General features: G+C 39.6%; 2 protein-coding genes across 3 annotated transcripts in view; one reads left to right on the top strand and one right to left on the bottom strand.

Annotated features, from left to right (window-relative positions):
- The window catches only part of KIAA1210, a 90,802-nt gene extending 80,875 nt beyond the window's left edge, over window positions 1-9,927 (top strand). Inside the window, exons 15-16 of the transcript XR_014318415.1 lie at window positions 608-641; window positions 6,590-9,927. The gene's annotated coding sequence lies outside the window, so the exon portion shown is untranslated. The remainder of the gene's footprint in view (window positions 1-607; window positions 642-6,589) is intronic.
- COMMD5 (COMM domain containing 5) overlaps window positions 5,758-14,040 on the bottom strand; it is a 17,816-nt gene continuing 9,533 nt past the window's right edge. For both annotated transcript variants that reach the window (XM_082771081.1, XM_082771080.1), the window contains 3 exons: window positions 11,669-11,764; window positions 9,975-10,050; window positions 5,758-6,284 (listed from right to left, as the gene is read on the bottom strand). In XM_082771081.1, the coding sequence (XP_082627207.1) occupies window positions 6,183-6,284; window positions 9,975-10,050; window positions 11,669-11,764 (274 nt within the window). In that variant the 3' untranslated portion in view covers window positions 5,758-6,182. The remainder of the gene's footprint in view (window positions 6,285-9,974; window positions 10,051-11,668; window positions 11,765-14,040) is intronic.

The raw sequence follows: 14,040 nt of genomic DNA, 5'->3' as shown, positions 1-14,040 counted from the left end.
AAATGATTTTTGAGGTCTTTTCCAACCTTAATGATTCCATTTTGATGCCAGCTAGCCATGCTGGTAGGAAACGCAGGCACCACACAGGAGTGAAATGCTAGGTTTGTCTGGTGTTGCAGTGGGATATTTTGTAGATGTACATCTGGCCATACTGAGTTCTGTGTGTAAAAAAAAATAAAAATGACAACAACAAACCCCACAGCTCTTAGGGTATGTTTCTTTTATTCAAGACTTGCTGCGTTGGCTGCTTCAACCTGCACATACCCAGCGGTTTTCATTGTATGAAAGGCTGGCACTAGTTGTATAACTCCATGCAAAACGGAGTGTAAGGAGAAAATGCCCTGCACTGCCGCAGAATAGGAGCAGTTGCTTTGAAATTAGTTGTCTGATTGTTTTTGCTTGCAGTTTTACACAGATTTATGGTCAGAGTTTCTATAAATGTCCAGGATGCATGTATGTATGTATATGCTCTAAAAATATTGGCCATTTTTCACAATGCTTTAATCTCCTGGAGACTTTGAAATTTCTGAGAATATCCTATTAGTGATACTATTAGCCTCCTCACAAAGCTGAAGAGCTGAATTAATTTCTCATTTCTTACTTACAGAAGCATCTGGACTCCCCAGCCTGGAGTGTATGAGGTAAGCAGGTATTAAGGGACAAGCTGTGTCCTGAGGGGGTCAAATGGATGGGACAAAAAAATAGAAGGAGGGAAAGGTCAACCTGACTTTTGTAAGTCCCTGTTCAGAGAGGATGCTTAAGAAAATTCAGACGAAGTGAAAAAGTAATTTAAAGCCACTTAAATTCAGGATCTTAAATCTTAATAGCATAGATTGTGTATTAATAATGAGAGCTAGTCTTGTGATGCCTATGTGCTGGCAGTCCTTAAGCTTATATTGAAAGCCAGCCATCAGACCCTGTGGTCATCTTTGATTCCTGTGATAATAAGACTCTTTTGCACCTGCCAAAAATTTGGTTTCTGTTCCTCTGGCTCTTGAATATATATATATATATGTATGTATATTCCTTAAAGTTGCCAGGTAAGTCCTTTCATTAGAAAAAGTTTAATTGAATATCACTGGTTTCAGTAATTCTTTCTCCTGTTGGTTAAGTCAGGCAATAATCCAAAGAACAGCACAGCCTGGCATCAAATAATTCAAAGAAAGGACAACTGAAGTACTTATAGTTTCAGTTAGGCAATGCTTCAGAACAATTAGGAAGAGTTGGCACGTGCTCAGAAGTGTGGGTTTTCCCCACCAAACTCAGTCTGTCTAACAGGACATAGACAATTTGTTTTCCAACTTCTGTGCAAAAAAAAACCTTGTGCTATAAAAGAACAAAATCCTTAACAAAAAGAAAAAAAAATGGAAAAAATGTGTTTTTGTAGTCTTGAGGTTGACAGTTGTCTCCATTGCAAAACTATAGACTCGGCAACCCCTCAGTGTGTTATTTTATAACCATTGTCCTGAAAACCACTATGAGTCAAAGCCTATTCAAACGAGGGAAAGTGACATAACCACTGGTTACCAGTAGCAATGCAATGACAATCTCTCTATCAGGCATACGCCAACAGTATTTACATAGTTACATAGCAGACACTTTTAAAGAGATAACAATTGTGGAATAAAGGGAGGTTTTCTAGCAGCACGTGAATTCAAGATAGGGAATGAAAATAGATTATCACTGAAAATGTAATCAGGATTTGTGCTCTGAAAGGAACTTCCACAGATTCTATTTACAGCATAGGAAAGCGTCCACGGGGCTAGCTGACAGTCTGATCACTTGGGACTAAAATGAGTCTCAAAAAAGCACTGTGCAATGTACCTCTGGGAATTCTCTTACACCAGTAGGGACGTAGCTGAAATATTGCAAGAGAAAAGGGCAGCTGGGGCTTGTGAGCTGTTGCAGTGGTAGAGGCTGTATGCTTATGTGGATCATAGAATCACAGACCAAAGCCAAAAAACTGTTAAGACCTTATCGTGGATGGCTTATGGGCACCAGCTCTGTGACTTCTTGGGGAGGAAACCAGCTGGCTCTGCCTCTGCCAGTTCCTGCTGCGCGTGATGTTTGGTAAACGTTAGTACTGTGTGGGGTGTGACAGGTACAGAGTGAACCTTACGCTCGCTAACTTAAGTGTTTTAAAGCCAAGATACTACTTCACTTTTCACCAGTACAACTACACAATGCATGGTTCTGACAACCTGCCCAATTCTGCAAAGACTGCTTTAGCAAAAACAGCTGTATAAACTGATTGTACATACTCAATCTGGATATGCTGGTTTTTTGTTTTGCTTTGTGTTTTTTTTTTTTTTTTTGGGGGGGGGGGGTTATGTAACATCTGAAAGCATGGAGTTGTCTTACATTCATATGTGTTGATGGATTTGGAGCAGCAGTGGGTCATGAAATGTATTTGATTATAAAGGGGGGAAAAAAAAGGAAGGCAAACCCTACCTACCGGCATTGTTCATGAGATCAAGAACTGATTTATCCTTCACTTAAACAGAAGAAGTTAAAGCTAGGAGGTGACTCACTCTGCAAAAGCACATCTCTCTTGTATGATTTTTCTACAAAGGGAGGTTTAATTTCTTCCTTTTAATGACAACGAGCACAATACTGATCTTCTTCCAGCAGTTAATGGCTGGCGTAACAGACAGCATGAGAGCATGACTACATTCTTCAGTCTTCTTTGGGAGCTATAATCTGCATCACACTTAGAGACCACAAAACCAGTGAACAATCCCGTTCCTTTCCCCTCATGAACACAACTAACCACGTCTGAAATTCTGACATACTACTCATCCTGATGAAGCTTCTCCACTGGGAGTAGGAATGTTAAGTCACATAACAAAGCCCCAGATGGCTTTTTCTACTCAGGTGCTTCACACTAACAGTCTGTAGGTGAGAAGAGATTTGGACAGATGGCCCATGGAGTTGAGCCAATTAAAACCCAAAGTCAGGAAGCTGCACTAACTTATGGTTAGGTAGAGAACAGGAAGTGAAGACGTGTTTTTTTCTGTGTTATTTTGCTCCTGAATCTCTGGACAATTTCTAGCAATTATCTTTAACTCTCATTTTACGTTCTGCCTACTATGCCTATTCCTCCATGCACTGGGTGTCTCTGTTACCATATACAAATTATTTACATTGAAAAACAATCAAACTCAAGTTCTAGTTTGAATGTTTTGACACGTTAATCTTGAAAGAAAAAGTGTAATGTTCCATGTGCCATAAAGGAAATGAAAGAAAGGGAGTAATGATGAGGGAATTTATGTTCACATGTCATGGTTAGAAAATCACTAGGATTAAGACATTCACAAACACATTAGCCAGATTAAATAAATGCATGGCACCATCAAATAGAGAAAGCAAGTGTATCACTGGGGTTTGTTTTTCAGGGACAAGTACTAGTAGAACTTGTACAAGTCCTTGTTACCTATTGATCCGTGAACATTGTGTAGTAAGAAAAGCAGCGCCCTTCTCATGCAAACCTGCCAGCTTCCTAATTGATGGCTGACTAGCGATTGGCTTGACAAGACTTCAGGACTCAAACAGTGAGCATCCATCCCATTCCAGCTGTATCTTTCACTGTGTGATACTGAAAGAGGGACTCGCAATGTGTCCCTAAGCATAACCAAACCTAGAGTGAGCTGGGTAAAATCAGTTCTGTTCAGACATATCCAGACTCTTAGAAGGTTACTTTTATTCTGTATTGAAATGAAAAGACTATAGTCACAAGTTCAATGGAATTCAAATTCCAGAGTATTTTAATACTGAAGCAAGAAGATATTTCAATGCCAAACAAATATTTAATGAATAACTCACCAATTGGAAGGCTCATTTTATCAAAACTGAGGAACTATCTGACAGCCATTCCCACTAGCCATTTTGGTGAAAACTGAACTGTTTTACTGAAAAGCTTATCTGTCAAAAGCAGAGCCCAAATGAACTCTTTTTGCAAGTAAGAAATAAAAACCCAAGTGTTTAAGCTCCTGTCAGTGTGCACAGTAAACCACCAATAACAGTAACACGATGCTTAATGTGTGTCAACCTGAGACTAAGAGGTCCATTAGCCCTTCCAGAGAACACGTGGAAAATAGTCAGGAAGCCCTTCCATTTCTGGGAAACACATGCACCTGCTGTTACATAACCACTGAATGAATACGTTCTGTCTCGAAGCTAAGCATATTTATGGATTCTTCTATGCTGACCAGTGAAAAATGTCTTGAGCAACAGAAGATGTTAGACACCCATGCAGTGTTCCATTTGTCACAAAAGGCTTCATTAATGGTCTCAGCTGAGATACCTTTCCAGCTCAAAACCACATAAAGATAAACATTTAGAAGGGAAAAGTTATAACAAGGAACATAAGAACATATGTTTTGTTTCACACTTTGTGATAATGGAATTCCAGTAAGATGAACAAACTTCACAAAGCAAAACCAAAACATCAAATTAATGCAATGTACAGACCTCTTGAAGTTAGAGAAGCTAATTTTTATTTGCTTTGCTGTGAGCTAAACGTAATAGTTAATAATATGGATCAAACCATACTGTAAGTTGATGGGTCCCCTACAAAGAGCAAATAGGACATGCAGCTTTTTAACAGTTAAAAATCATGGCTGACCAGTTTATTACTTGAAACTACAGGACGCTTTCATGCATAGGTTTGAAAAGCTTTGTCTTGCAGCTATTCATCTGTCTGTAGATTGGTATGGACTGCCACCAAACAAGTCTCCTCTTAAAAAGTGTAACACTGAAGTTTTATGCCTGTTGTGATTCTTAAAATCCAAAACCAACTCGTCCTTTCCTGCAAACACCTGTTGAAGTGTAAAAGGCCTCCCAGATCCATAATTTTAATTTCAGTAGTTTTCTGCAAGGAATGAGGGTGATAAAGGTGAGTTCTACACTCACACAACATGGGAAGGAGAAGTATGGGTGGCACCACTTATATAGAAACCCAGCAAGCAGCGAGGTTAAGCCATTGCTCAACACTGGTAGCAGCATATGTGTTCTAGATTACCTCTGACAGCCGGATAAATCCTGTATTTGTAGGGCCCATCAGCTCTGCTGTTTGGCTGTTGCTCAGCCTTCATGTCTTTGCTCCTGGGGGAAAACTTTCAGCCACTGATTCAGGAATGCATCCCTTCTTGGCAAAACCCTTCCGGTAATATTTGTGGTCCCCTTGAGTTTAAATGAGACTTCAAACATATGCTTCAAATTAACAGAATTCCTCAAAGCTTTACGCATGGGGCAAAAGAACCTTCAGCCTGTGCTTAACTGTTTTTTTGACTTGGGTGCTTGAATATCCTCATACCTGTCACCTTCATCCTCATCCTGTGTTCTGACTTGCACTACTAACGAGTATATCAGCTGTAGTGGTCTACCATGCTGCTGCCTTCTGCTGTTTGCTACCATCTCAGGCCAGAGGTTTCTGCCCTGTAATGAGTCAGACGATTCAGTTCACATTGAAGACAGGAAATGCATGAGCTAAGGCAGGCATTCCCACTTAGAGAGATTACTACTGTTTGTCCCATACTTGTCAACCTGGCAGACTTGCATTGCACCTTCCACTTCTTCAGTTCCATGGAATTAGTTTTAGAAGTTCAATCCATACTTCTTTCTTGGTCCCCAGGCTTACAATTTTCTTCAAAATTAGCTTTTAAATATCTGTACCTATACCTGAGTCACCAAGAAGGCAGACAGCAATTTTACTTATGCCAAACTCAATCAATTTCACATTTGTTGTACTACAGCACAGCAGTGGGTTGCTTTTTTTTATTATTTTAATTTTTTTTTTTATTTGAGACATTGCAGGGCTTTCTTCTGATACACATTGATGGGGCTTCTGGGAGCAGGCTTTCAAAAATAATTAGAGTGATGAATCATAATCAGGAAGAAATGGTTCTTACATCTATTAAGACAGTTATTTAAAAATGTTTTGATGAATCATGCAAAAATGGTCACAAATAGGATTATACTTTTTCCATCAATATATTTTTTGTTTTTAAGTCTTAAGAAAAGAGCTTGTGCTTTTAACACTTGAATTGAAAAAATATTTACAACTGATATAAATGCTACATTGCACTTCAGACAGGCAAAGTGGTGATGGTCCTCTGCTTTACCATTCACGAAATTCACTGAGGATTTCAGATCTGTTCTGTAAACTCTCGATTTAGAAATGTTCAGTCCTGTATCTTCAATATGCTTCTTTTCTCCAAATCATTCATTTCCTTCAGTATAAGGGCAACATTGTATCTCAGCTCCTGAAACTTTGCGACTGGCACCTGAAACAGAACACTTAGGTTAGAAAATGTGACTCAGGTTAGGAACTTTGCATAGGGCATGCCTATGGATAGGGAACATTCCACAGCAGCAGCCCAATCTCTCAGCTTTTTTTTTATTTAGACTTAAGACAAAGGATTTGAGGTTAATAAAATTAATTCAAATAAATCATCTTTTATAATTCCTCTTTTTATAAAGAGGAGAAGAGCAGAAAAAAAAATCAAATAACACCTACACAGTATGTTTTCTATACTATATGATGCGAGAAAGGAAATATTCCAGATATTTTCCTTGTCCAAATTTGCAGGAGAAAGGAATCAAGCCTCTAACCAAGAAAGAGATTCAGCAGCAACCTCAAGAGCAAAGAAGACTGTGAACTAATAATATACATTGCTGAAAGCAGGCAAGGGCTACTACTGGGTGAGAATTTTTTTTCATAAGGAAGAAAAATTTGTCATTAAAAATCTCTTCACCATCAACTTATGGAACTGGATCAGTGTAGTAAAGCAGCACAGAAAACCATGCACAAAAAACATTTGCTAAGTTAACTAAGGACCTGCCCCAAGTCTCCACTGCTGTCAAAGTCAGAAGGGAACAGCAGACCATATACTTTTTCAGGCTATAGCAACGTGTCAACGAAAGAACTGTGGCCATCAAATTCCTCTTTCACTGTGAGGTTAAAATTTTCCAAGTAGTTAATTAAATTCAAAATAATTAACCTACGCAAACAGGTGCTGCCCTGTCACCCTCTCCACAAAGTTATATTTACAGCATGGTCACAACCATAACAATTCTGATTATTTGGGTGAATTTCCTTTTGAAATGATCCAAGAGCTGTGTGAGGCAATGCTCAGGGTATAAAAATCCAGTTATGTTGTAGTTACAACTCCTTGATTCTATACCAGACATTTTCAGATGTGTTGTATCTCAGACTCAACTTTCCTGTTATCTTGATATGCCAAATTGATGGGGTTTTGTGGGTGCCAACTAGCAGAGAACAGAAGATCAAACTAGATTTAATCTTCTTTGAAGCAACTACTACATGAACGTGACTTCCAAGGTTCTTACAGGTCTCAAATCCAAATTCTTTGAGCCTGGACTTTTATGTGGGTCTTGATATATCTTCAGTTTGCAAATAGCACATCCAAAACAAGAGGCCTTGAGTTCCAGATTAACTCAGCTAAACACTTGCATCAGATGATAAAGACATGAGGTGGTAGAGAGGAGTCGAAAGAATTATAGTGTCACTTATGGGGATATTACCACAAAAAGACTATTTAACTAATGAGCAGACAACAGCTTTACATTCAAACTGAATACTGTATTTCCTTATCTTGCCACCTAGTCCTGGTTAAAATGCAGTTTTACAAGGGATTAATGGTGACTAACTGCTCAAACACAGAAGAGGCCTTATGGTTGTCTACACTGACTGCAAGTTTACAGTCAGTTTCATAAATGAGCCTATTATGAAGCTAATGAGATAACATCTTCAAAAAGAGGACAGCCTTAGACAGCAAAAGCTATGTGCTGCAATTCAGCATTGTAAATGCTGCAAAACTAACTGGACAAGTGGACAGCAGGCATTTGTTTATGCACAAGCTTCCAAGTTAAGGAGATCAGCTTTTCAAAGGCCAAGAGGTAAAATCAGGTTATGGAAGGGCAATGTCTGCTCTCTGTGGATCAGGCACCAATGGTGCCCATGGTCGTTATTTCATTGCATGAGATTCATCATTTGGAGGAGCGGGAGAAGGCAGAAGACTAACGGATTTTCCTTTAACATTTCAAGCCAAATGGATGGAAGTCTATTTAGTGCATTTAAGACCCTTCTGAGAATGCATCTGAACACAGGCACGGACTGGTGGGACAGATGTGCTTGCGTGGGTACAGTCCCAGGCTGCTCTGCAGAGCACTGGCTAATTTGCTTTACTTTGTCTACACTGAAGGCACAGACTCCTTTGTCATCCTACCCACTGTAGCACAGATATCAATTATGTGACAGGAATCCAGCATCTGATTTACAATTCCCATATGTATCAGAAATGTATAAAATGCATTTTTGACATATATACCACGAAACTTGAAATGAAAACTTGAAATCAGAAACTAGTGTGCTTAGACAAAAAAAAAAAAAAAAAAAAGCCCAAAGAAAAAAACAAAACAAAAACAAAAAACAGGAGACCAAACAGTGCAACTTCTCCCTCTGGCATGTACATTTTAAAATTGTTCATAATGGAATTATCTTTGGGACTTATCACCTTACATAAGCCCTGTTAGTTAAGGGGACATTCAGTACATGTTGGAATGAAAGGAAACTGAAGAGGTGAGGACTGTGTTTACTTGCATATGGTATCAAATCAAAACACAAGTTTATCTCAAAAAGTGTCTGTGTGAAGACCGCTCATCAGATACAGAAATCCTGTTTACAGACAGATCTTTGGTATTCAGGTCTAAGCAGCAGCAAAATGCTGATTTTAAGAGGAAGGCATACTGTTTGCTATCAGCTATCTGTGCTTCTGCATGCACTGGACAGGCATAGCAGCACATCCCCACTGCAGAATAGCTCCAGCAATGTGTCTTCTGCAGACTTAAACAAACAAAACAACAACAAAATCAAACCAGAACAACAAAAATTTCCCAAACCAAAACACCCCACGAATCATGCCATCAAGACTTGACATTAAACGGAAACAAAGACCCAAATCAAAACAGTTAAGAGTACATGCTAGTTTTTATTCTCTTAAGTGAAATTCACCATGCTGTAAAGAGTTAACCTGAAGTCCCTGGCATCACTTAAGTTCCATGGAAGACCTCAGTCAGGGCTACAGGCTGCTCTAAGAAGGACTATCCACAGAGAAGTGAATTTGACCTTCTGTGAAGTGACACCCCAACACTTTGCAATGTAGCACAAAATTTATGCCTTCCTCAACAGCTGTCTTCTGGCGAAACGTAACACTGATACCACTCCACCTCTTTCAGCCCTCTGTGCTTTGGTGCTTCCTCCAGACTACTACTAATGCATGAACTGAAGCCAAAATCTTTAAAGAGTTCAAATGTAACAACGCCTGTTGTGCACTGAAATCCTGCATGCACTACCACGTTATTTATAGAACAAATAGCATTCCTTTTCAAAGGTTAGAATTATGGAAGGGTTTATGCCATTTTCTGGCAAGCAATTACGTACAGAGTCATAAATGCTGCCACTGACTAATTCTGAGGTAAAAAGCAAAGAAGTTTTTTCACTTTCTAGCAGCAAGATCTGAAGAAAACAAGACTACCTCTGCCACAGAAGAGAATGTTTCACCAGGTAGGAGGTTTAGTAGTGCACCATATATTATATAAACTACACACTAATTTTTCTCCTCTCAAAAGCCATCATCAGGTCTGAAGGTTAGAGTTGATATCTAACCTGTAATTTTTAACCAAACCAGGTATTATGCAACAGTGCTTTTCAGTATAACATTCTTCTACCAAATGAATTTGCAGCAAAATTTGAGTAGGAACAAGGTACAAAATGATTTTAGTTGGCATTCAGTTATGTGTTGTATGTGGTAACACCGAACATGGAGGAAAGAACAAACCAACCAACGACAATGCATTGTTTACAAAAGCTTTAAGGTTTTAAATAGTAATTCAGCTTTCTAAAAAGAACTTTAAGTGGTTTCTTTTCTATTTATTGCGGCAATCAGACTTACTTCAAAGCGATGAGCTGTCCCATCTGAAAGCTTCATCAGCATTAAAATGGATGGTTGAAGTGCACGGGCCAGTGAACTGAAATTATTTACATTATTAGCACTACAACAATAGACAGCGGCAGCATGACGAGTATAGCATTGTAGGCTAACCATTTAAGATGTTCATACAGGCTTTACATAGAACACATGAGTAATTTCTATTACAGAGTCACGTACCTGGCTGGTTGGAAACTCATAAACACAGAAGACTATCTAATTTACCTCAGTATTGAGACTAAAAAAACGTCAATAGTTTAATGGCAAGCTTAGGAGCATTTTCATTTTACAGAACTGTCAGTTTAGTGGAACTGTGATAGGGATAAGAGCTGACCAGCTACTGCTAGCACTAATGCACACTTTTTTTTTGTGCATTTTCCTATGTTGCATTAACCATTTCCATCCCTTCGTAATTTCAATTGTTGTCTCATTTGGGGAAATAAGTTCTCCCAGTCTCCATCCTAAATTTGTGGGTTGCTCTTTATTTTACTTGATGACCCAATGAGGGGAAATGAGTCATTCTTGTGCAGCTTCCATCAACAGATCCTGCCAAAACCTGCTCAGGTACTGACAGGCATTACAGCCAGAAGCCATGCCTCTTCACAGAGGCTGTTGCTGGATGATAAACAAGAATTCCCAAGGGGAGGTTGACTGGAAAGGAAAATAAGAGGAAGGAAAATAGAAAAGGATAATGCTTTGCTCCTGTGTTGTTTGGAAAGCAATCACAGGATTTGCCTGCAGCTTGCAAGCATTGTGCCTGAGGACGTTTATCTGTACGTTTTGTTCTCTTATAGGTGCAGATTTTTCTGCATCATGATACCTGTGTGGGGCTTACAGCACTGCTCATCTGAGAGCCACTTGAACTAGAAGCTCGTGGCCATCAGAATTTCCACTTAGGAGCCTTCTTCCTTGGCTTCAGAAAGACTCTTCGGCTCTAGCCAAAGATTCATCCCCTAGCTGCCTATGCCATGGCAGATGGCAAGAAGCTGTTCACTGCAGGCACCGACAGGATGATCACAAAGGCCTTTATTCCTGTTTTGTGAAAGGAGCTAGCAGGCAGATCGATGACCAATTGCATAACTATGGCAGTGTGACGCTGCTGTTCTGAAGCCTCTCTGTCGAGTCTACAGCAGACTTGAGAGTTATGACAAGTCCTTTTATTTAACGCGTGCTACACACAAATGAGAGTCTACTTGAGAACTGAAGAGACAATTTCCATCCCATACTCCAGCGCAACTGAGAGCTTGGCTGGCTGCTTGAGGCTCAATCCATCTAACTGCTTCCATCATCAGTGAGAACCAGAGTTTTATCAGCTCCATCAAGTTTTAAAATATTAAAAGAGAGACTCAAACTTGGAGTCAAATGTTTCTAGCACACAAGTTTTAGAGCTTGTAACAAATACGCAGCATCAAAAAATATTAGTAGAAGATAGAGACAGTAGCCTGTTGGCAAGTCTGCATAATAGCAATAACCTTTTGTATATAAACTGACTTACACACTGGTCAAAACATTCCCTCCTTATCTTGCCATTTCATGCTACATGCAAATCCCTAACAGCAAGATACATTTTAACACTATTAACATTTTAAGCAGCACAAGAAGTCAGTTTAACCTTGGACAGATCTTTCCTGTGGTCATGCAGGGTTCTCTTTTTTTACCTTGTGGATATAGCTACATCCACTCTCCACTTGAAGTCCTGGACATTTGGCAGCCTACTTCCTTGTATCAGAGCTGTGCCTTCAGAAACAGGACGCCTACAGAGTAAATCAGAAACAGGAGACTGCAATGCAAATTCGTAAAAGCAACAATATATCTGAAAGTAAAATAAGACTCCCCAGAACAAACCTGTCTGGAACTTGTTTCTCTTGTCCATTTATACTCATTTAGAGAGGTGGCACAGAGTTGTTGAGGTTGGAAGGGACCTCTGGAGGTCATCTGGTCTAACCCCCTGCTCAAGCAGAACTACTTACAGCAGGTTGGTCAGAACCACGTTCAGACAGATTTTGAGTACCTCCAAGGAGGGAGATTCCACAACCTCTCTGGGCAACCTGTTCCAGTGCTCAGTCACCTGCACAGGTGTCCCAAGAGGTTTGAATGGGTGGTTTTGTGTATTTGAGATGGCTGTGCTCAGATTAGCCATTTTCCTGTGCTTAAATATCATCACTGTTTGTTTTTTTCTTATTAAAAAAAAATAAGAGAGAGAGAGACAAAGCTACTCTGTGTAATTCCAGTAAAGTCAGGTCATTATAGAGTTTAGTAAGAGTCATCATGGTGGCTGGCGTATCTATTATTTCAATTCTCATGCAACTCTAAGAGGTATGGAAAGGGATCTGGAAATAAATCTCCATGCAGGAACAGAAGACAGATGACTTCTCAAGCCAGAAAGTTGGAACAAGCTCACTGTGCTCCTTCAGCAGAAAGCATCTAGAATTAGCTAGCAGCAGTGCTTTAAATCTAATGATATTAGTGTGTACTCTGGAGCATACCTTAAAAATAAAAACCATACAGTGGTTCTTACTAATCCAGGATGCTTTACAAATTCCAAATTCCTCATGTGATGTTCACTGCCAGCCCCAGCACCACCTTCATGACTTTTGTCTAGACTAGTGTTTAAGAAAGCCCAGCTTGCCTTTATTACTCATTGCAGGAAGAATCAGGCTCATTAAGCCTCAGTTTATTTCTGGGAGGAAATACAGTTGACATTGATTAAACTTCAGACGGTTGACAGTCTTTAAAATTTTAATAGCATCTTAAGCTCTGGGTAAGTAAACAAGCCAAATCTGATACAAAGACATAACAACCATCCATTTTTAGCTATACATAGAGAAATGCTTTCAGAATGAGATCATTCCACTGGTCCATTAGGGAGCTAGTCTGGACCTGTGTGTTACTTACCAAATAGGTTTATTTTTTTCTTTGCTTTTTTTTGTTAAGCATCCCATGTCTCTGGCAGTTATTTACAGTACATTTCAAAGCTACTCCAGCTAAGGGAGGATAAGAAACGTTACATCCTTTATCCATGGTGCTAGACATAATCTAATTACAGTCTTTACATCAGAAAGGAATCCTCTCTGAACAAATCAAGGACTGTAGGAATGATAGTCTAACATCCCTACTCAGCCTCTTGTGTGCAAGTTAGCTGGTGCCTTTAGAAACTGCCGAGAAAGATTAGTGATTTGATAAGGTACAAAACACAGACAGGCTAAAATCCTCCAATACTCTTGCATAGTGCTTTTGCTACGTAAGAAAGAATTTATCCTTTTTTTGGGGGAGTGCTGGGCAGAAGTGACACACATCCCTAATAGTATGGCAAAGTAACGAGCAGAGAAAAGAGATCAGCTGGTCCTTACTCACTGTACTACTACTAGAAGTAGGTCACCACAGCTGGGTGCAACCGTCAGGAGCCAGTCTGGAATGGTCATTAGCAGGATTAGACAATAAGAACAGGCCTTTCCCTCAGTGGTGAGTTGCTGCCAGAGTATTGCTTAATTTGGGGACTGTCTAAAAATAGCCAGACTGCTGCCGCTTCCTTCAGTGGAGGACAGTTCATTCAGTGCAACACCGGCATTTTGGGCAAATAATGAGCAGGGATGACAGGAAGGTGTTCTAGTTAGCAGTGATGGGAAAAATCAGTGATGTCCAGACAGAGATGACATTTCTCAATATCATTATGTCAATTCTGTGGCTAAACTCGACTGTACTTCAATACCATTTCCTCAGAGACTCACAACTTTTATAGCTCAGTTTCAGCTTCTGTCAGCACCCTTCCAGCTTGGACAGGATCACAACTGAACTGAAAGAATCCTGTAAGGATGACGGAATGCACATAGTGGCCAACATACATACAGAAATTATATAGGCCCTACATCAAGCTATTGGTTTCTAAGAGGAAGAACAAAATGGAGCAGAAGAAACTCAATGAACCTTGTACCCAACACCAAAGGAATATAATTACATTTCAGAAACTCTCTGTGCCAACAGCTGCAATATACTGTCAGCACATAATGCATAAGACAGAAGTTAGAAAGAG

Source organism: Aythya marila (assembly GCF_965140915.1).
Source record: "Aythya marila genome assembly, chromosome: 13".
NCBI classification, from domain to species: domain Eukaryota; kingdom Metazoa; phylum Chordata; class Aves; order Anseriformes; family Anatidae; genus Aythya; species Aythya marila.
This window is presented reverse-complemented; position numbering and strand designations above follow the sequence as displayed.